Raw genomic sequence first — 22,956 nt, 5'->3', positions numbered from 1 at the left:
TTCTTTTCATGTATACAATATTATGTTCCTTTTTATATGCTTACATTGTTCATGTATATCAAGTAACGAGTTACTCAATGCAGATCGTTTCAATTGTGAATCCATATCAACGGTCTCTGATCTTTCAGAACATGGTCCTGGACAAGGACATACTTCAACATCAGCTACACCAGAATCTCTGTTCTCTGCGCCACCTCTCGCACCTCTACTACTCTTTTGTCGTTCTAATTCCGTTTCGATTCTCAATGTTTCCATTTCATCCATTTCGCTGATAGACTCGCGAAGATCTTCCACAAATTTACATCTATCGTGTTCGTTCCTTGCATTGAATGTGACTAAGATTTTACTATCTACTCGTTGAGATAATCTTATAACGTATGGATAGTCTACAAGAATAATAATATCGTGAGATTAAACTAAGTTACTGGTAAATTATTCAATATTTGGTTAAAAAGATTTTGATAAATTACTTACGAGGAACCTCGAATAACGTTACGATTATACCGCAAAGTGGAAAACTTTGTCTAAAGGTGTAGGTGACACTGTTCTTTTTCTTGCTCAAAATTTTTGTAACGACGAGCAAGTCGTTAAAAAGGAAAACCTCTCTCTGATGAACACCGGGTCTTTCTTTTTTGTAAATATCCGGTATTTCATATAGTCTGCAGTAACAGACCAATCTTCTATGCGGTAGAGCCATATTTGGTTTCTTTCCAACTATCGTAGCTTGGACTTTCATAACTTGAGATACATGATCCGATCCTGGTTTAAATTCGTTGTCTTTGACTCTCTCGTAAATGCCAACGAGTATGTCTTTATCAATGTCACCGCAATCATCAATACCCCTGAGATTCTTAACGAAATCATCAAGTCTCATTCTACGTTCCGGTTTAAGATTTGGCGTATGTAAATCTGTATTCAGCATGATTATAGCAAAGGCTAAAACAAATACTGTATCCGCCGATCGTAATCTCGATACAACGTCGGGATTGCATTGACAGTAACGTTGACTGAAGACTTCCATTAATCGTTCGATCTTCTGTGCTTCTCCTGGCATTCTAAAGTACGCTTGGAATTTTCGCAATGCAACGTCTACTTGCATACCCGATAAATCTAATTCCTGAGAAAAGTATCTAAAAGTGATAAGAGAAGAATCGTTGTAAACAAATAAATTATGTGCTTCTATTTATATAAATATTTTTTTTTTAAACAAAAAATAATACTTACTCTAATACCGCCATGTTAAAGGTATTTTGTAAATTCCCAAGATATTCCCCGATCATCTGTTTAGATAATCCCTTTCTACTAATGAGAAACCTCGCTACTCCTTGTGGACTGTTCTCAAGGAATCCTCGTCTTATCAAATAACTTATTCCTCTTTCGGGCTTTTTATTGAAAAGATTTAATCCGACCCTATATTGACGTTTCCTCACAGTCTCGGATACTTTGTAACTTGTTTGTGGTAACGAATCGGCATGGTCCATTAAAGGTAATTGATAACTTGAACTAGCATGCGAATGACTTAGATCCTTAACGCTATTTATTATCGTCCCAGTTTCCGTAGTATGACTTGCACAATCTTGATGTTCAGGTGAACTCGACTAATCGTACAAGTTAAAGGATAAAATTCGTTAGATGGATTTAATAAACTCGAAAATATAGATGAGAAAGGAATAGTTCTCTCTGTGTGTATCTGTATATGTATGTATGTGAAAATATATCTGTGTGCAAATGAACAAAGCGAAAATGTTCTTACGATTCCTTTGTGTTTCCATACCGGTGACCCTCTCTGAGCGTCACCCTCGGAACTCTCACAGTTGGTGGAGTCGCTACCGGAACTTTGGACTGAGCTCAGGCTACCGTTTTCTACGCTTTTGCTCAGACCATTGTGACGCGGTTCCATTGATCTCGATGTGATGGAAGACGTTCTTTTTGGAACTTCCGGTGGAACTTTCTTACCAGAACCCCTGGATCTACCGGCAGAGCTAAGTTGGCTCGTGTTGTTCCAGTTCTGCGTTATCGGGGTCTGAAGATTGTGTGGCCCAGACGGAGAAGTGCATGGTGTTCGAAGTAAATCTCTAGGGGGTGTATCTTGTCTAAGACCACACAAGGTATCCTAAAAACGAGTAAATAACAACGCTATAGACTCGAACTACTGATATCAAACCGAATCGATTCGAAATATGGGATTTGTGTATAAGTTGTTTGGAATGTATAATAGGCGTAAATATAATATCTTAGCACGGAGGATCGATTTACGAATGTAGGAAAGGATTTCATAACTTGTTTTTACGTCCCTACTGTATTATACCGATACTTTTAACGGAATTTCGAAGCAACGGAGACGGTATCGTAATATCAATTCGTAAGTAAACCGATAGCCCGGCAAGGTCCGCCGAGGGTGACGTTTCTACTACCTACCGTTATATTAGCAGAACTATTTCTATTACTATTGCTATTATTACTACTTACTACTACTACTACTACTACTACTACTACTACTACTACTACTACTACTATTACTACTACTACTATTACTACTACTACTATTACTACTACTACTACTGGTACTAATATCAATTTTCAGTCACCTGTGGATTGTAGTAATGGATACTGGAGCCACTCTCCTGAGAGCTCGATTCCCAGCAAGGGCTAGGTGGTAAAGCCTGATGTCTGTTGCACGGACTAGGTGCTAACGATGGTGTATGTCTACCACTTTGATGCAAACTATGATTTCCGTGTTGATGTCCACCACCTATTTGAATCTCACATCTTCCACTTTGACTTCTGGGTATCGGTGATTGTGAATTATCCACGTGTCTCCTCTCCCTAAGCGACATACTCCTGATAGGCATCGGCCTATTTGCTGTTTGCGTTTGCTGTATATATATCTGACTATGATAGGCCATCCTTTCGTGATCATTCGCATTAATTGGACGATCAACTGGGTCTTGTAATTTTCTACTCAATCTTTTTTCAGCTTTTGCCATTGCCGTTATTGCGGCAAACTTTTTTAACAACGTGTATCTTCTAAACGCACGTTGAATCGTCAATGCTGCATTCCTTGCCTTAACACCTCCATATTTTCGTTCCAACATCTCGATTTGCTTGTCAAGAAGATCTTGAGAGAGTTCATACCTGTCGAACAATATATAAAGTCGAGTACTTAGAAGAAGAAGAAGAAGAGGAAGAAGAGGAAGAAGAGGAAGAAGAAGAGGAAGAAGAGGAAGAAGAAGAGGAGGAAGAGGAAGAAGAAGAGGAAAAAGAGGAAGAAGAAGAGGAAGAAGAGGAAGAAGAGGAAGAAGAAGAGGAGGAAGAGGAAGAAGAAGAGGAAAAAGAGGAAGAAGAAGAAGAAGAAGAGGAAGAAGAGTAAGAAGAAGAAGAAGAAGAGGAAGAAGAGGAAGAAGAAGAAGAGTAAGATGAGGAAGAAGAAGAAGAAGAAGAAGAGGAAGAAGAGGAAGAAGAGGAAGAAGAAGAAGAAGAAGAAGAGGAAGAAGAAGAAGAAGAAGAAGAAGAAGAAGAGGAAGAAGAGGAAGAGGAAGAAGAAGAAGAGGAAGAAGAGGAAGAAGAGGAAGAAGAAGAAGAAGAAGAAGAGGAAGAAGAAGAAGAAGAAGAAGAAGAAGAAGAAGAAGAAGAAGAAGAAGAAGAAGAAGAAGAAGAAGAAGAAGAAGAGGAAGAAGAGGAGAATCTTGTTCACTTTTCTTTCTTTTCGACCTTAAGTACTCCGACATCTTCTCTGCTAATTGGGTCGACCTTTTAACAAGCGTTTCACGGACTTCTCTCTCTCTTTTTCTTTTTTTGTTTCTTTTCATTTCACCCGCATAATTCAATGTTCTTTCATAAAAACGTGATCGAACCTTGGCGAGTAAGCAAGTACATCCATAAAAGTAAGTCAAGACCGTAATCGATTGAATCGACTCGTTCGACTCGTGTATCGTATAATAAAAAAAAGCAGGAAGAAAAGAGAGAGAGAGAGAGAGAGAGAGAGAGAAAGATAGAGAAAGAAATTTCGCAGAAGATTTTGGGTCAGAAAGAAGTCTCGTATTGTGCTCGCGGACTTTTAAATATTGCACATGTTCTCCTTGTCCTCGTTAGATAAACAGGGAAGATAAAAGGAAAGATAATAATACGAGATGGAAGAAAGAAGAAAAATAAAAACAAAAAAATTAGTAGAAACACTTACGCAGTTTGAAGTCTGCATCTCTTCAAGACATCACCGTTTCTTACGGTCCCTTTTTTAAGATGATTTTGTTGGTAAGCCATTTGGGGTTGTCCACCATATCCCTGCACCATAGTACCATAACTTTGTGGTTGAGAGTAGGTGGTATGCGGATAGCCTGTATGCACATTGGGCGATGAGTATGCACCATGTGCGTAATTTTGACCCTGCATGTAAGATTGTCCAGTGACGTAGGATGTTGAGAGACTGGTCTGACTTCCAGACGAATAAACACCATGTACATTTCCACTGTGTAATTGATTAACATTCGAACTATGCGATGGGCGTTCCATCTTTTGTGGAAAACTGTAACAGAAAATAACATTATGTTAGATAGAATAGAAATATTTTTGTGTGTGTATGCTGATAATTTAGACTTTTTTATTTTTAGTGTATGTTACTTTAATTTACTATATAAATATCAAAGAATATGATGTGAAAAATATATAGTATTATATATAACTTATAATATTACTATAATATATCATTTATTCCTAAAATATATAATAATAGTATAAATAGAATACATTATAGCATAATATTGTAATATTATATTTAAAAAAATTTGTTTTCTATGTATTATTAATAAATAATAATAATAATAATAATAATGAAAATGAAAAATACATGCAACTCATTTTAATTGGTCTCTTATAACTTAAACCCACATATGAAATACCGATCAACCAACGTTCTTTACCCGCATTCAATCGTTTGCAAGTAATAAATAGAAGACTATAAATACGCATCTAAATATATTTAAATAAGAAGATGATTTGTAAGATCCACTTTAAATTCATGTTATTAAGAAGAAAATATGTGCATGTACATGTATGTTCCAGACAGGGCGTGGGAATGGAGTAATCAAACTCAAGGTTAACGTCATTATACCTATTTCCCGTTTTTTATCATCTCATTTAAACAACGATAGTTACGTGCCTCTCTTTTTTAATATCCGCTTCGCGTGATTACTAAATGCAATTTTCTCGGGGCTTTCGTTCATCATTGCAAGAGAGAAAGACAGAGAAAAATAGAGAAAGGGGGAAGTACCCTATTGTTTCGACACATGATGGTCATCGATCGATTTCAAATGAAAAAGTGTCCTTGGTAGATAAAGTTTCAAGCGTTTGAGCATATATGCACACATGCTAATATCATAAGTTTTCTTTTTTTAATATACAATATATAATGTTTTTTTTCTTTTTTGATATGACGTAAAATATTGAATCATTTTATTTATACTAAAAGATTAGATAAGTGTGTCGGCGATTATGAAAGTCGTATAAGTCATTTTAGATATTGAAAGGCATACAGGTATATTATATTTTGTTCTCTACGTTATGAATAAAATTACAAAAATTGTATTAGAAAAAAGAATTATTTTTCGAGAATAAATATATTTACTTTTCTTTTTGTGCTTGTTAGATTAAAACAAAAATAATTTTAATAATAATTTTTTATTAAATATTATTAATCAAATATTAATATCAAAATATAAAATATACAAGCAAAATTGTTACGCTAATAAAATAATTTTATTTAAAGTTTAAAGTAATTTTACCCAATATTAAAAAAGCTTGCAAATGAGAAATAAAGTCAAGTATTATATATTGTAATAAATATATATATTGAAAATAACAAACAAATATCCTACCATCCCATGAATAAATTCAAATTTGTTGATTAACATATTAAATATTAAATATAATACGTTTCGATGTGGTCTATATGAATTATTAAGTTTTTAATTTTGAGTACAAAACAAAGCTTGCTTATCATCGACCTAGACCAATTTCATAATCACCGGATTCAACCATACTCCTTTCTCTCTCTCTCTCTCTCTCTATGTATTTTCCATAATCGATATTATACAGTTTTCATAATCGTAAAGTGAGAGAAGAAGGAGCTGCGACTAGCCGCCAGGTGCGCGAAATTATTCACAGGGTGTCTGATATATTTAGTAATAGAAGGGACCAAATCAAGCGTGAATTTCAAGCGAAATTTTACGAAAGAGGGCAGAACTTTTCTATCAAGAAATATAAAAGAGAAAGATAGAGAAATTGCCAAAAAAGAACAAAAATGATGTTTAACCTATTTACTCGACTTTAACGATGTCAGGTTGTATAATTAGAAGAAAGAAGATAATGAAACGTTAGTAATAACTACTGAACGATTTTCCCACCTAGTAATTCTATCCTTTAAACATTTTATACAATCACTATTCTCACTGAGCTAAGTAATTAACCTTTTCTCTTCGTATTAACTTAAATTTGTAACGTTTATCTAGTCAAACGTTTGTACTTGTGTGTATGTATGTGTAAATTTATTGTCAAAAGTAATACCATTTAAGAGAATATATTATTGTCATTTTTTAATTTTCTTGTGGGTTCTTGATATTTATAATTTTATTTTACTTTTTGCAAAAAGAATTTTTTTGTAGCAGGATTTAGATACATTATTTTCTATTTGGATATTTTAATATTTTAAAATAACATGTTTTTATTAAAGTTTGTTCCAGCCAGCAACAATAAACTAATTTTATACAGGGTATTCTTTTACTGTTGGTTCAAGCTAGCAGGGGACGATTCTACATGACAAATTAAGTCATGTAGAATCATAATGTGGAATAAAATTTGTCTCTATAAAGTAGTTATAAGACATCTTGTATATTAAATTAAAACCAATAAGTAGAATTGCTAATATTTTACCAATAGAGTATCTTTTTAATGCAATATTTTTCTAGTAAAGTTTCTTTTAAATTTAATATTTTTCTAGTAGAGTTTATCTTAGTATACTTTTAATTATGTAATATTGTATTATATAAATATTAATTAATCTTATATTGCCTAGATATTTAAATAATTATTAATATTTATAAGATACAATAATCGTGCATATTATTTATTAGTAAGTAAATATTAATAATTATTTAAAATATATAATGTAATAAAATAAATTTATATAAAAATATGTAAAAATATGTTCATACAGAAATTATAATATAAATACATTTTTTTTTAATTTTAAATATAAAAATATTAAATAAAAAAATTATATATAATATATAGTATCAACTTATTATTTTATACTTAAAGAGTAATGTTTGAGGAAAGTAGTCTGCAGTACGAAACGAAATCGTCGTTAGTTCGAATTAAAAATGCACCCTTCGTTTTCTTTACTCTAAGAAAAGTATAATAATGAGAACGTTTTTTTCTCCTTACTACGCCATTTTTAGTTTGAAAAACGTACCCCAACAATAAGGACGAGTTACAAAGGCAAGTAAAATCCTGGTTGGTTTTATGGGTCTCCTTTAAAAAAAGACCACTCTTCGTTCTTCTAGTATAATGTATCATCATTGTCATCATGTCGTTGCAATAATTTCCATTCATTGTTGAGAAACGTTGACAATGATCAAATTGATTCATATTGTTCGAATAATTTTCGTCTAATCTTGTCATTTTTCTCGAATCACCATTTTCGATCGAATTCGTTCGAATTTCACGTAAACGCAATCTTATCATAGCTCGTTTTTCACGCATTATTATTTGGCAATTATTAAATTTTAATTTATTTTATTCGATTTATCGTGTCACGTATGTTCAATACTTTTTTTATGCAAACGTATATACTAATGTTACGAATCTGACGAATTGCAGATGTATTTTTTTAATAAAACATTATAGATTTTCTTTTATTATATATACGTATGAAAAAATCAATATATATTATTATTGAATTCAATTTAGTTTCTCTCATCCAAGAAACGAATCAATAACCAGTATTTTCGGTACTTGATATATTTTTTTCATAAAAAAGAAAAAAATAACAAGCAAATACGCAAGTATAAACAACAAAATAAATTTCCACTATTTAACGAAGATAGTAACTATAATATGAAAAAAGAAAAAAAAGAAAATTAATAAAAAAAAATAATTCGCAAAGATTACAAGCAGAAATTTCAATGATAAAAATCTTTTAACATTTGACGATAATATCAAAACACTCATCAACTATTATGATCACGTAAAACAATTCACACAAACCAATGCAAAGATATTTTAAAAGAAAAAAAGATTTAGGAGGAAAGAAAAAACAAAACAAAAGAAAAACATCAACTAAAGTTAACTTTTGAAAATCAACACAAATTTTCCTTCCAATGTAAAATCCCAATGTAAAAAATAAATGGAAAAAAAACGTTAAAAATTCACACGAGAAAATAATGGTATTTAGACTCCTCACAGATAAAATATTTTTCAAAAAGTGATACTTGAAGCGTCTTGCGAGTTCGAGAGCAAGAGATCGACTGAATTGAAGCTAAAGGAAAGAGCTGCTGCTGTTTCGTTGTTCTTGAAGGAGAACGACAGCTGTCACATGGAAGGAAGGAAAGAAGGATATCTACCTTCCTTTCCACGAGAAAGAACGTTAGAAAGAGAGATTCAACAAAAGTTGAAGGAAGACGAAGGATCAAATGAAGAAAGATAAAAGACAGACTTCAAGGTAAGGGTGGGGGTAAGGGCCACGCGTTCGATTCTTCTCTTTTTTGGTTTATTTAAAATTGTGCGATGCATTATCTTTTTCTCGCACCCAAAATTTTATTCCCTTTTTCTGGTAAAAAGAAAAAAAACTGTTCGTTTCAATTTACGTACTATCTGTTCCCTCCCCCTTGTTCTTTATCTTTTACTTAGCCAGCAGGTATATAGGAAGATACCAAAAGGATATAAGCATGTGTGTACGACGACCATGACACTCGAACCTTACATGAGTCTCTTTAAGAGATCGTAGTCGGTTTTATGTAATCGACTTCGTCGTCATCATCGTCGTCGTTGTCGTTGTCGTCCTCGATTAAATAAACTTATGTAAGATATAATTCTATGAAAGATCTTTATATATTTCATAGTTTCTTAGAATCATATTTCGCAAAAATTGTATAAAAATATTTCTTTTTTTTTTCGATAAGATAATTTAATAGGTGAACGCTAAAAGTTTTTAGGTAGAGCTACAAGTTTGTTACTTATTTTACGAAATTAATTATTCTTTTTTGAAGACTTTTTAAGTTCGTAAGTTTGCTTGTAGTTTAACGAGCTAGTCTTGCAGTTTTATAATTTGAAAAAAAAGAGGTCTCGAGAAAGTGTAATTGATTTGTTAAATCATTTAAACATTTTTGGACTTGTAAAGAAATTTTTGCACGTGCATTTAGTTATTTAAACAATAAAGATAACAGGAAATTGGATTACATTACGTTTTTGAAGATATTACGTCACCGCTACGTTAAAAGAAACTGAAAATAAATAAATTGAGGAAGAAAAAGAAGATAACGAGGACGTTGATAATGATGATGACGATGATGAAAGAAAACGAACCTTATAATAAAGTTTACAGTTTAACATGATATTCTTGTAGTTTGAAAATCTGAACAAAATTTTTTAAGAAGTATGATAGATTTTTAAAGTTATCTACAAAAATTTGTGAACCTCTCTCCACCTCTAAGTATATTTATTTATTTTATAACAAGAAATGAACTTTAGTTGTATCGTGTCTTTAAAAAGTTTACATCACCACTGTTCGTAAAAAAAAATTAAATTAAGGAAGATCTAGAAGTAGAAGAAGAAGAAGAAGAAGAAGAAGAAGAAAAAGAAAAAGAAGAAGATGATGATGAAGGAGAACGAAGGGGTGGCATTCAAGCCTCCCAAGAGGAGAAACATCTGCTTGTCGGGTGTTCACGAACGACTCGTGCTTTGCACTGGGCGCGTGCTCCTAACTTGATACACACATGTAAATAAATATGTGTATATGAAATATATTATATATATATAATGTATATACATATACATGTATAGGAAACGTTAGGTCTGCAGCGTGTGCTTCCGAGTTGCACCTGGCTTCGTGTTTTTTTCCCCTTCGAAGATATAATTTGGTTACTCGACCGAAAGCACCGCTTCTTCTTCTTCTTCTTTTATTCGTATTTTCCGTGTGAGAGTAGATTCATGGATGAGAATACATTATTACTTTGTTCGTTTCTAACTAACGTTAATAATTTCAAGCGAAACGTCAGATTTGAAAAGATCTTTCATTTTTATTTTGTGCATGTATTTGTGTAATATAATTAATTTTATATGTATGTGTGTATTTGTAAGAAAATTATTTAATGTAGAAATTACAGTATTTTTTTTTCGTGATAGTGTAGCTGTATACTAAAAGTATAGAATACTTTTTAACGTGTGTGCAATAGAATTTTTTTTCATGTATATGTATAAAGAAATAATTTAACGTAGAATTATTAATATACAATAATTGTTAAATAATTTAATTCCAACGATCAAATTGAATTATTTCATACGAATTCGTTCATTTGAAGATTTTTTTCGATGAAAATTTATTCAAAATTTTTAGATGAAAAAGTTTTTATTTTGTGATTTTACTTATTTTTTTTTGCTCACTAACGATGATCGTTGGTTCGACGCCTTTAATTAAAAACACTTGCAAAATCTCTTTCTCTATTTCCGATATTCCATTGCGAAATTTTCTCTTAAAGCCCTCAGGGTTTGCTAATTAACGAAGGATTTTTATTACTGTCAAAGCGTCTCAACCGTTGGCAATTTTTCTCTTTCTACAGTTCGGCCAATTAACAGCAGTTTTTGCAACGGAAGGTACTCCAAGTTGTACGTTTTATTTTTTCACTGTACGAGAAATAGAAAATCATGGATAAACAATCTATTCATATATATTATTCAAATTTAAGAATGAAAAGGAAGGAAAAGAACTCTAAAAAATAAAACATATATTAACTTTCTTTATAAATCATTAATTTTCTATTCATTATCAGTAAAATATTTCTAATTCAAATTGCCCTTTTTTAAACAATTTTAATTAATATAATAACATCAGATTTAAGAAAACACATTGCTGTGGCTTTGTTATAAAACGTTGATTTAATACAATCCTAAACTACTTAATGTAGTCAAATTAATATTCACTAATAATTCTGGGAAAAGATAAAATAATAATATACGAAAAAATATAAAAAGTAAGGTTAGTTATGTCATATGTAAATCTGAGAAAAACGTATGACGTAGTATATTGAAATAATTGAATTCTAATACAGGGCCATCTATTAAAAACTTACAGTTCCTGAAGACCTAGATAACCTTCAAATAATAAATCCTTAAATTAGCAATACAAAAATGAAACTAATCGTGATAAAAACTATCCTATATGCTAAGTTAAAAAAAATCATACAAAATAAAAAAAATTTCATTAAGATCGATTCAATAATTTTGAAGTTCATTGAAAACCAACAATACGACACTGAATTTTTATATATAAAGATATATTGACGATTAGTAATATTTTGAATTCCCAATTTATTTAATAGCATACAAAATAAACAATCTCGATTAAAATGAAGGAAATAAGAGGAATAACCTTCGAAAGACGTCGAAGTGATATAAATACCCGAGGAGGAGGAAAAGGAGGAGTTAGGGTCGAAACGCGGTGTCTTTTCGAGTGTACCCCGACGACTACTCTTTGTGGTCCGCAATTAATCCTCGCTCAAGGATCTTATACCCTATTGTCTTTCGAGAGACGAGCATCGTTTGACTTGGAAGCATTCTCTCTCTCTCTCGTCTTGGAAACAATGAAGAAGAAACCAAGTGAAATAAAGAGAGAGGCAGAGAGAGAGAGAGAAACGAAGATAGAGTAAAGGAGAAGAAGAGGTTAGAGAGGTATAGCCTAGCTTCTCTACACTCGTAGTGCGTTTGTCTCCGGGACAAAACCCTCAGACGGCGACAGTCCTAGCACCAACTCTCACTACCAATACCAATACCAACATCAACACCAACACTGATACTGCTTTCAGGTGGAGAGTATCAGCTGCCACTTGGACACGCGCCATAGAAACCTTTCACCCTCCACCCTCCAACTATTCTCTATCTTTCTCTCCCTTTCTATCTTTGTCTCTGTCTCGTTTCCTTCCTTCCGCAACTACAGTGCATTTCCTTGAACTCAAAGGTTTTCATGTATCACCTTTCTTCGATATCTCAACGCTTCTGCTCCGCAGGCTCTTTCATATGTCTCTCAAGTTGATACCTTCTTTTTCTTTTTTTTTTATTAGAAACTCAAACATGAGGAGGGCCATATGTTTCTTGCTTGGATATTGTTTTTTTTTGTGGGGAATTTTAATTTTTTTTATTTTTTTTATTAGGATTGTATAATAATTAAATGTTTTTGAAGTTGTAAAGTATGTTTGCGGTTTTTAAATTTATTATGACTTTTCAATTCGTAGTCAGATTTGTATAGTAGTTTTACAAGATATATATTTGTAATTTTATTATTCGAAAAAAGGTTAATCTGAAATTAATTTTGGTATAATTTTTATTTACTTCAAAATGTAATCTTTTAAGAAATTTATTTTGAGATTCTAAAAAAAAAATTAATTAGAAACAACAATTAGTGAATTATCGATTTTTAAATAAATTTTTGGAAAATCATTTTGAGTACAACTTTCTAGATATATATGTATATAATATTTCCATATAAAGTATATGGTAATTTCCTATGTCTAGAAAATACAGGGAATGTTCAGATTTTGAGGCACATGTCAGACTATTCCAATGATGCGCCGACGTATTCCTGGCTGTCATCATACCAGGGATTCACCGACTATGTACCTCGGAATTGCAAGAAGAATTTGGAAATCGTCCAAGAACGATTGTGAAGTATTTTTCATTTAGAATGTAAAAAAGACTGTAATGTTCTGTTTTAAATGCTCTATTAGTTTTTTTTTGTACATAAATATTACTATTGCTAGAAAAAAAATTAATAATAAAAATAAAAAAGAAAGTAAATAGATATCTCTTTTTATATTTTTATTTATTATTTGATAATTAAGATTATTATACGTAATATATCGCATAAAATGAAACATTTAATTTTTACGATATTTTTTTGAGTTAAATAATTCTTATTTTTTAATAAATAAATAAATGTTAATTTATATTAATCTATTTACTAAAAATTAGATCAATGTAATATATAGGGCATTTCACGTCCAATCGACCACTTTTGATCTCGACCCCTTTCGATTGTGCTGAAATTGTTTAATCACTTTTAACTTCATTAAAAAACTTCTTGAGAATTTTTTCAAATTTTTTTACCTAACTGAAAAAAAGTGAGGAATTTTTCAAAAATTTATTATTTTTGTTCTATTTTTTGTTCAAATAGCCATTTAACAAAAATATATTTAAGTTAAATTCTATAAGAAATTTCTATTTTTGTTTGGAAAAAAACCTCAAATTTTTTTAAATTTTGGTATTTTTAATTTTTTTTTCTTTTAAACTGTCGTTCATTTCGAACCTAAATCATACTTTTTTCAGATGGGACAAATTTTAATTCTATTTTTTTTTTTGTTTTATTATTTCAGCATTTAATTTTGTTTTTATACTAAAATAAACCTAATTAAATAAATATAAATATTGTTAAATGTATTTTATGACCTTAGTTTAATTATATACTATCGAAAATTTTAAATACCAAAAGATTGCAGTGTATTATTCATCAATTTTTCAAGTAAATATAATTAATAATTTATTTAGATTTTCTTGGTCGCTTAACTAGTTTACAAATAGTATATTGTTCAAAATTAGAATAATTCTTGACAAACAAACAGCCATCATTGCTTAGTATAACGATATGCAATTGCTAAGGTCCAGCAATGCTGTTTGTTTTTAAAAATCGATCTTTTAGATCACATCGGCAGCTTTATTTTAGTTATCAACTGGCGAATACTTCATTGTTATGGTTACAGAGGGTGTTGATTTGTAAGGTATTATTTTAATTTAAAACAATATACTGTTTGAAAATTATTGAAGCGACTAAGAAAATCTAAATAAATTGTTAACTAGATTTACTAGAAAAATTGATCAATAATGCGCTACAATCTTTTTGTATTTATAATTTTCAATAGTATATAATTATACTAAGATCATTAAATACATTTAAAAATATTTATATTTATTTAATTAGGTTTATTTCAGTATAAAAGCAAAATTTAATGTCAAAATAAATAAAACGAAAAATTTTTAAATAAAAAAAAATAGAAAATAAATTTGGCCCACCTGGAGAAGGTATGATTTAGGTTCGGAATGAATGAAAGTTTAAAAGAAAAAAAAATTGTAAGTACCAAAATTTGAAAAATTTGAGGTTTTTTCAAAAAAAAAAAAGAAAATTTATTACAGAATTTTCTTGTAGATATTTTTTTTTCAAAAAGTTCATTTAAAGACAAAAAATTACAAGAAAAATATCCCGATAAGTCTATTTTTGACGAAGTTATGGCTATTTGAAAAAACAATGGAACGAAAATTCTGAATTTTTCAAAAGTTCCTAACTTTTTTTGGGTTGGGCAAAAAAATCTGAAAAAATTCTTGAGAAGTTTTTTAATGAAGTTAAAAATGATAAAAAAAAATTTCAGCAAAATCGAAAGGGGTCGGGGTCAAAGTGGTCAATTTGACGTGGAATGCCCCATATATATAAATTAATAATATATTAACTTATTAGTAATATACCTACACGTCACTCAATAAGTCTTTGGTCTGACACATATATGGTAACACTGTTGACAAACCCACGTGATTTTCGTGTAGTACTAACCTTCAAACTGTACGTATCAAAATTTTATGGCATTCTGATCGTTAATTTAGAAGTTAGGGTCGTTTTAGTGACCCCAGTTTTGTAATTTTCAAAACAAAGAATTGTAAGGAATTTCGTGTGTTGATTAAGCACTGTTTTTTATGGGGAAAAATACTGTTAAAGCCAAACAGTGGTTTGATAAGCATTATGGGGACTCTGCATTAGGGAAATCAGCTATTATTTGCAGGTATGCTGAATTTAAATATGGTTATACAAGCACAGATGATGCTAAACAGTCTGATGCAAATTTGACAGTTGTTCCGGAAAACATAAAAAATGTCCACACAATAGTTTTAAAAGACAGTAAAATGAAGTTGCGTGAGATAGCTAACACCTTAAAGATATCAGAACGTAGTGTCTTTACAATTTTATATGAAAATTTTGGCATGCGCAAATTGCTTTTGAAATGGGTGCTGCGTTTGCTCATACTGGACACGAAATAACAATGCGTTAATAATGGTTAAATTGAATAAATTACGCTTTGAATTGCTTCCGACTACCACTTGTTTCGGTCTATGCAGAACGCTCTTACCGGAATGCGCTTCACTTCAGTAGAAGGAATCAAAAATGGGCTCAATACGTTCTTGGGCTCAAAAGACGAGAACTTTTTTTGGTCCGGAATTCACAAATTGCCAGAAAGATGGGAAAAAATTGTATCTTCCGATGGACAATATTCCGAATGAAAAATATGTAACCATTTTTTCAGAATAAACTCTCAAATTTTATGAAAAACGCTGGAAACTTACTTGTAGACACACACACGTGCGCGCGCGCTAAATATATATATATATATATTATATATTATAATTTAATATATATTTTATAATATATTAAATAAAAATAGATGAAATACTTAAATATATATATAGATATTATTAAATAATCTATTTACTATTTATATACCAATGTATATTTATATTTGTAAATAGTGGTCTGACGATAGAATACAAGAAAGGACTTTCATACGTTTGTACGTTTAGCGTTTTGCCGCGCCTTTCACCGTTCTCCAATACCGTAACTTCTCCTATCATCATGGTACTATCGCCATCGCATTTACATGGAATGAAAAGAGAGATAGGTATAAGTTACTATAGTTTTTCCCCCATATTGTCGAACGTTCTATTTATACGTAAGTATATCCTCAGTGAATGTTTTGGACGATAGACTCGTTGAGATGTAATAAAAATAAACGGGGTACCCGTATAACAGTAAAACACCATACTCGTTCGCTTTTCGTAGAAAACCTTTTAAAGCATCTCTTACGGGAGGTTTCCAATTACCAAAAATGATCATACACACACTCTGACATATCTCATATATTTTTAAATGAATTTTTTTTCTTTTCAACCTCTCCTTTTATTTCATTTTGATTTTAAAATATTTTCATAAAATTACAAAAAATCTAATGCAAATTGAGTACCCAAAAATTGAAAATAATAAGTGTAAACATTTTCTCTCTTTCTCTCTGTTTTTATATAATCTAATTAAATTAATATAAAAATGTTAAATATAAATAGAAAGCCAAGAATTGTATATAATTAATATAAAAAATATTAGCTATAATAATCGATATTTTATAAATAAATATTATATAATTAAGTGTTTTAAAACGCGTATACGTTTTGTTCGCTACCAGTATCAATAAAAAAAAATACGTCTCGGAGTTATGCACGACTGGAGATATAATTTAACGGATTAATGAGTTTCCAGTAAAACTTGGTTCTTTTAACGCTTCGTTTCAATTGCATATCCCTCTTGACGATCTCGAATCAAAGCGTGCACCTTCTGTAGATCGGCAAATCATTTGGCACGCTCGATCAAGCTCAATAAGAAAAAATAATGAAAAGTATAAAGAGGAAATCATACATAGATGGTATGATATTAGATATTAAAAGGAAAGGACTCGACTATTCACGCTTCAAAGAATGCAAATTTTCTCTCTTTTTCATTTTCATTTTCTATTTCTTTTCCTTTTTCTCTCTTTTTCACTTTCTCACTATTTTAGCAAAGAAATCTAGTATAAATGAGCGTGCATTATTAGACCTTCGAGCCTTGAAAAGTTAAACTTTTTTATTTTATATTTTTTTATTTCGATCATGTATATAACAATTCTTTTTATTTAAAAAATATTATTAATGGAATTTCGATTATACAAAATTATGTAAAAAGGAACGAATTGTTTGTGACTTTCACAAAAACACAAAAATCAATAGTAGTGTTTCATCTTTATGATTGAAATAAATAAATATATATATATATATATATAAATTTTTTTTTCTTTATGATCTTGGAATTGAATTTGTTTATTTTTTTATCTTATTTGATTATCGGTTTCACTTCGAACGAGAAGAAATTCGAAACGACGACTACGACGATAACTACGATGTAAGTCGGTGAAACGCGTAGCTAATCTAAAATGCAGAATATCTCTCATTGGCTAATATATAATAAATACATAAATTCTTTGGTAAGAGTAATAAAAATAAACAAAATATAGATTATAGAGACAGTGCGAGTATCGAAAATTATACGGGGTGGGTGAAGAAAGTTTTAAGCTAATTTTATTTTTTCAATTTATAATCCTAATTCGTAAAACTATAAGCTTAACTACTATATAAAGTTGATTATACATAATCCTCTAAAGTATTCAAAATGAATAATTAATTTGTAAAAATTACCTAGTTGCTTTTGACTCAACTATAAACTTTTGACCTAACCTAGAATTTTAGCTGTAACTTTCTAAAAAGCAATAATTGATTTTGGAAAATCACGTAAATAATTGTAGCCCGATTAAAAACTATAAATCTAACCGATATTGTGTGAATATTCAAATCTGTACGATTTGATTGAGAATATTGATTTTCTTTCTATTTATGTGAATATATCGAACGGTTGAATGTTTACGCTTGGCCGAAGGGAAAGTCTTCTTCGTTTGACAGAAAAAACGGAAAAAGAAAGATAGAAAGAAAGAGAAAGAAAAACAAGATAGTAACGCGATACCTACTTCATGAAGTAGTATATACGTACAAGTTTATGTACTTAGGTACCGTGTGATTCATGATAAAATGAAAGCTTCGTTTCCGTAGGATGCAGAAGATAAAGCTTTCCGTTGCGAAATCACGAAACGCATCAGATGTGTCCGCGCAAAAGAATCCTCTTCCCCCTCTTTTTCCTCGATTTCCTCCACCCTCCTTTATTTTTCGTTCTTAACGTAGTCATTTACTTTCCCGATGCATTTAAGGAGCGTGCATGCATGGATTGCAAGAAAAGTGTTCCAGTTTTTAAATGGCCTTTAAGTCCAGTAAAAATTCCTTAAAGACAGTAATGTTAAAATATCAGAATACAAGTGTGCGACCGAATATGTTTTCATTATTTTTGGATTTAATTATCTCGAGAATAAATAATCGTAATGAGATCTAGTCGCTTTTTTTCATGTTTTACAAGAACAAAAATATTAGCTTAGCAACTAATCAAGTTTCCGAAGTTTTCTAAATATTTTGAAAAGTTTATTTTTCAATAAAAATTAACAAATAATTAATCAATAATGTATTTTATGTATTTTTCCTTTTTAAAATTTAAAAAAACGGCGGGAACTTAGTTGCCAACCGAATATATAGTTCCATTTAAAAATAAACAAGATCTTCAAATCTTGTAAAATAAAAATAACCTTATGAAAAAATTATTTCAATCGTTAGATTTCTTTCTTGCAATAGTGCAATTTTTCTCTATAAAGTTCTTTAAAACGATTGTAAACAAAGGAGATATTTGAATAATCTGATTTAACTGATAATGAGACACCCTATATGCGTAATTACATATATGATGTTTTAAAAATTTGAAGATGAACTAACAGTATATACATATAAATGTACATCTTGTATATAAGATATCACGTAATATGCGTTTATGTTAAAGATGAGAAGATCAAAGGAGAGGAGGAGTATATATATATTTAATATATCATATGTTTATATGTATTAACATAAAATACAATAAGCATAAGTGTATCACTATACGTATACAGTCAACCCTCCTATAACGCGGTACGCACTCACCGCGTTATATGGAAACCGCGCTATAAGAAACTCGGATTTAACCGTACAAACCAGGCTAATTCGTAGCGCGTTCTATGGAAACCGTCTACCGCGTTGTATGGAAACCGCGCTATAAGAAACGCAGAATTAGTACAAATCACATCATTCGTACCGCGTTATATGGAGACCAATAAGGACAAGATAAATTATAAATTATTTTTATTGAATTGAAGAGTTTATATAAAGAAATGATACCAAAACTAGACTAAAAAACTGTTTTCCAACAAAAACAAGAAAGACTTTTGTAAAATTTAATAGATTCATTCAACTTGGTTGATTTTGCAACCGACGATAGTTTTTCCCCGCCTTCTAAACGATTTAGAATTTCGATTTTATCTTCAAGAGATATAAACTTTCTTTTTAACCCTTTCCTTGTTTCTTTCGTGTTTGACATGATGCAAATCTAGGGTTAATAATTACTTTATTATTATTATATTAGAACAAATGAAGAATATTACTTACAGTATTGTAATATATATATATAATATATATAAGAGGGCTGTCGCATTTTCAGCTCCGCGTTATATGGAAACCGCCTTCTGAAAGTACCGCGTTATAGGAGGGCTGTCGCATTTTTAGCTCCGCGTTATATGGAAACCGCGTTCTGAGAGTACCGCGTTATAGGAGGGTTGACTGTATATTAAAGCTGAGGAGGTGAACAAGTGGAATATATAAATATATGATATACGCATATAGATACATTTGTGTATATAGCTTATGTAAAAGATGAAGAGGTGTAAAAAAGGGAGGAGAAGGGGATGGAAAGTGGGAGGTATAGATCGAAAACGCACTTTTCTTTACGGCCTACGCACTACAACCTGACTACTTACTTCGTAGTACCTTACTCTCTAACACTATTACTTCGATCGTGTATGTGTATTGGTATATGAATGATATGTATATATCTTGGATACATAGGTATAGCGTCGTTTAATTATGCGACGTTAACCTCGTCAACTGGGAGGCAAAACTCGTGCTTCTAATTAACGAGAGTTTCTACAACGCCGACAATGCTAGAGAAAGAGAGAAAGAGAGGAAAAGAGGACAAGAGGAAGAGAGAAAGTTTACTTACCTAAAATTATTTTGTTTTCTTTTTATTTTTCAAAATTCATTTTTCCGCCATCATGTCTTGAGTACGTATGCTTCTCAAATAGAATGAAATATCAGCCAGTTGCATGATTTTTCATTTCATTTAGAAAGTTCATGCAAAAATTTACTTTCTTTTTCTTTCTTTCTTTTTTTATTTCTAGTTATATTTTTTCTCATCCTCCTTCCTACGGTTTTCCTTTGCTTTTGAAATTCACTTGGTTCATAAGAAAATTTGTTATTTAATGTTTGCAATTTTTGGATGATCAAAGAGAGAGAGAGAGAGAGAGAGAGAAAAAGAGAGCGTGCAAGAGAGGAAAAATATTTTTTAAACGAGATCAGCAGAGGAAAATCTTGTTACGCGCAAATTTTTCTTTAGATATAAAAATGCCTGTGAGGAAATTGTAGAAAGGAAAAAAGGAATAGAATCCTTCGCAATAAACGTAAGAATAACTTGAGCAAACGTGAAAATTGCTATGACACGTATTACGTGCCATAACGTTTATAGTTTTATTTTACGACTATATATTTTTGACGGACTTGCATAGAATAAACCTATAAATCAAAAGTATGAGTTTTATCAACAAAATTATTAAAATATTATTTAAAATGAAATATAAGATTCAAGATTTGTTGATACATTTTGAACGTGAAAGATACTAAAATATACATAAACATGAGCAAAAAATAATTTTGTTGAACATATTTGCATATTTATATTGTTTTGATTAAAAATTTCCACCAGAAATATATGTTTCAGTAATTTTAATAGTAAACTATGTCGACAATTTATAAATATATTAATTGAATGATTTATTTTGTAATATGAATAATTATAATATTCAAGATAAAACCATAAAGCCGCAAGTTATTTTAATTTTTAGACTTACAATTAGTAGGCTATCCATAATTACATCATACATTATCTAATAGATACACACAGAGTTTTTTGTAACAGACTCAATAGGAAAAAAAAGACATTCTTAAACCATGACAATTTTTGCAAATTTTTGTGAGTGTCTTCCATCAATTCTAAAAATTAGGTAAGTTTATATATAATATGAGGTGTATCCAGGGTTCTATGGGATTCAACCTGTATACGTATATGCATTCACACGGAGGTTAAAGTTTGCAACGATTATTGAAGACAATATCAAATAAGTGTGCTAACATCAGTCGTAATAAAAAAGAAAAATAAAAAAATAAAAAAATAAAAATACAAGAAAAATCCTCGTACGCATATAAAGAAAGAAGTGGGAGTTGGAGAAGGGAGGATTGAACTCCCGAATTAATTAGATGAACTATTAAAGCGTGCTCCATTAGCCTGGATATCATCTTGCAGCTTCTCCGTTCAGACTAATTATCATCGAGCAATTAACAGAACCGTTGATTACCATTAACGGTGAAAATGCGCACGTTCGTTAAGATTTGCAAGGGCGACGATCCTTCTACTCTTCAAATAATATTCTTCATTTCTTTTTTTTTACTATTTATTTCTTTTATTATGGTTGAGAATGAAAGAAGCAACGTGGATTCAAAGAGAGAAAAAATGAGATGAAGACATACGTAATGGAGAAAAAAGATTGTGCCCTTTTAAATAATATTAAGCATATAAATTAATGCAGTGCTTTTTTAAAAGAAATAATTCGAATTCTTTTTCGATGTAATATATTATTCTTTTTTTTTCTTTTCGTTTGTACGAGCCCAAAGTAAGAAAAGAAAATTGTCAGAGTAATTTATTGTATATCTAATATCGATTGTTTCCAATTATTTTTATTCGAGAATAGAGTATATTCTTTTTATTATTTTAATAATTAATTTTTATTGAAATTTCCTTGAATAATTTATATAAAATATTTCACTCGGTTAAATAATTTCATTATTTCGAGAATGGGATTTTGTTTATCGAGTAAATTTTAATAACTCTTACATTAGTAATTTATATTTCATATTTGCTAGTTGAAATTATTTATTTCTGATATATCGTTCGTTTAAAACTTATTTTTATTTACGAATAAATTTTTTCACGACTCACAATTTCCGCTTTAAAAAAAGAAAATGTTAAGTTATTTATTTTATTCGACTAATACGAATGTATATTCGTTCTTTATCATACCAATTATTATACCGAACGAGTTTTAATCGAATTTTGATGAAGTGCGTTCAGAGTAAATATTATTATTTTTTATTATATATCATAATATTAAAAAGCAAACAAAATAAAACGAAATAAAACACACGTAAACAAATTCAAAATTAATTTTGGTACGATTAACGAAATCACGAAAAATAATGAGCACACGCACCTAATGAAATAAAAGAAAATAATTAAAATAGATAATATAAAATATAAAAGAGATACCGATTAATGAAGGACGTAGGTGTAGAGTAGCCTAACTGTAGGCGAGATCTGATAACTTTTTCCTGTACGCTGACCATCCTGGAACTTCGTGAGCTGTGATGTACCCTTGTTGTTCTAATCACTTGATAACAATGATGCTGAGTTTGTGGCGAACAGCCTGACAGCCTATCGTTGCTGTCCCGTGGTTCAACCATCATGAACATGATAATATCAATCTCTTTCACTATTACACCGCACAACTAAATACACTTATATTATTTTTCTTTTTTTCTTCTTCTTTTTCCTTATTTTTCACCATTCTTCATATCGTCCTTTTCACTATATTTTTATCCTTCATCATTTTTATTGTCATAGTTCTTCTTCGATATCACAGTTTTATTTCTTTGGTTTTTTATCGTCATACGTCAGAAATTGTCTTGTTCAGTTTAGATACATTTCGGTATCCCCAACAGACCTATTTTTATTTTAAATAATATTTTTGTTTATCTTTAGGAAATCGTTTCGAGAGAGAAATT

The 22,956-nt window shown here is 30.3% G+C and overlaps 1 protein-coding gene across 7 annotated transcripts in view; it reads right to left on the bottom strand.

The window, feature by feature from the left end:
* Positions 1-22,956, bottom strand: part of siz (Brefeldin-resistant Arf-GEF family protein schizo) — a 105,414-nt gene that overhangs the window by 7,214 nt on the left and 75,244 nt on the right. For 4 of the 7 annotated variants that reach the window (XM_015333192.2, XM_015333186.2, XM_015333189.2 and 1 more), the window contains exons 2-8: positions 22,442-22,895; positions 4,181-4,522; positions 2,589-3,135; positions 1,754-2,113; positions 1,225-1,598; positions 475-1,130; positions 45-386 (exon numbers count right to left, since the gene is read on the bottom strand). In XM_015333192.2, the coding sequence (XP_015188678.1) occupies positions 45-386; positions 475-1,130; positions 1,225-1,598; positions 1,754-2,113; positions 2,589-3,135; positions 4,181-4,522; positions 22,442-22,644 (2,824 nt within the window). In that variant the 5' untranslated portion in view covers positions 22,645-22,895. Of the gene's footprint in view, positions 1-44; positions 387-474; positions 1,131-1,224; positions 1,599-1,753; positions 2,114-2,588; positions 3,136-4,180; positions 4,523-7,465; positions 7,771-22,441; positions 22,896-22,956 lie in introns of those variants that run through there. The other 3 variants (XM_015333185.2, XM_015333194.2, XM_015333184.2) reach the window with 2 other exon arrangements.

Source organism: Polistes dominula, unplaced genomic scaffold, assembly GCF_049000335.1.
Source record: "Polistes dominula isolate Pdom_NZ unplaced genomic scaffold, Pdom_raw_medaka contig_37, whole genome shotgun sequence".
NCBI lineage: Eukaryota > Metazoa > Arthropoda > Insecta > Hymenoptera > Vespidae > Polistes > Polistes dominula.
Note: the sequence above shows the minus strand (reverse complement) of the source record. Positions and strands in the feature narration are given on the sequence as shown.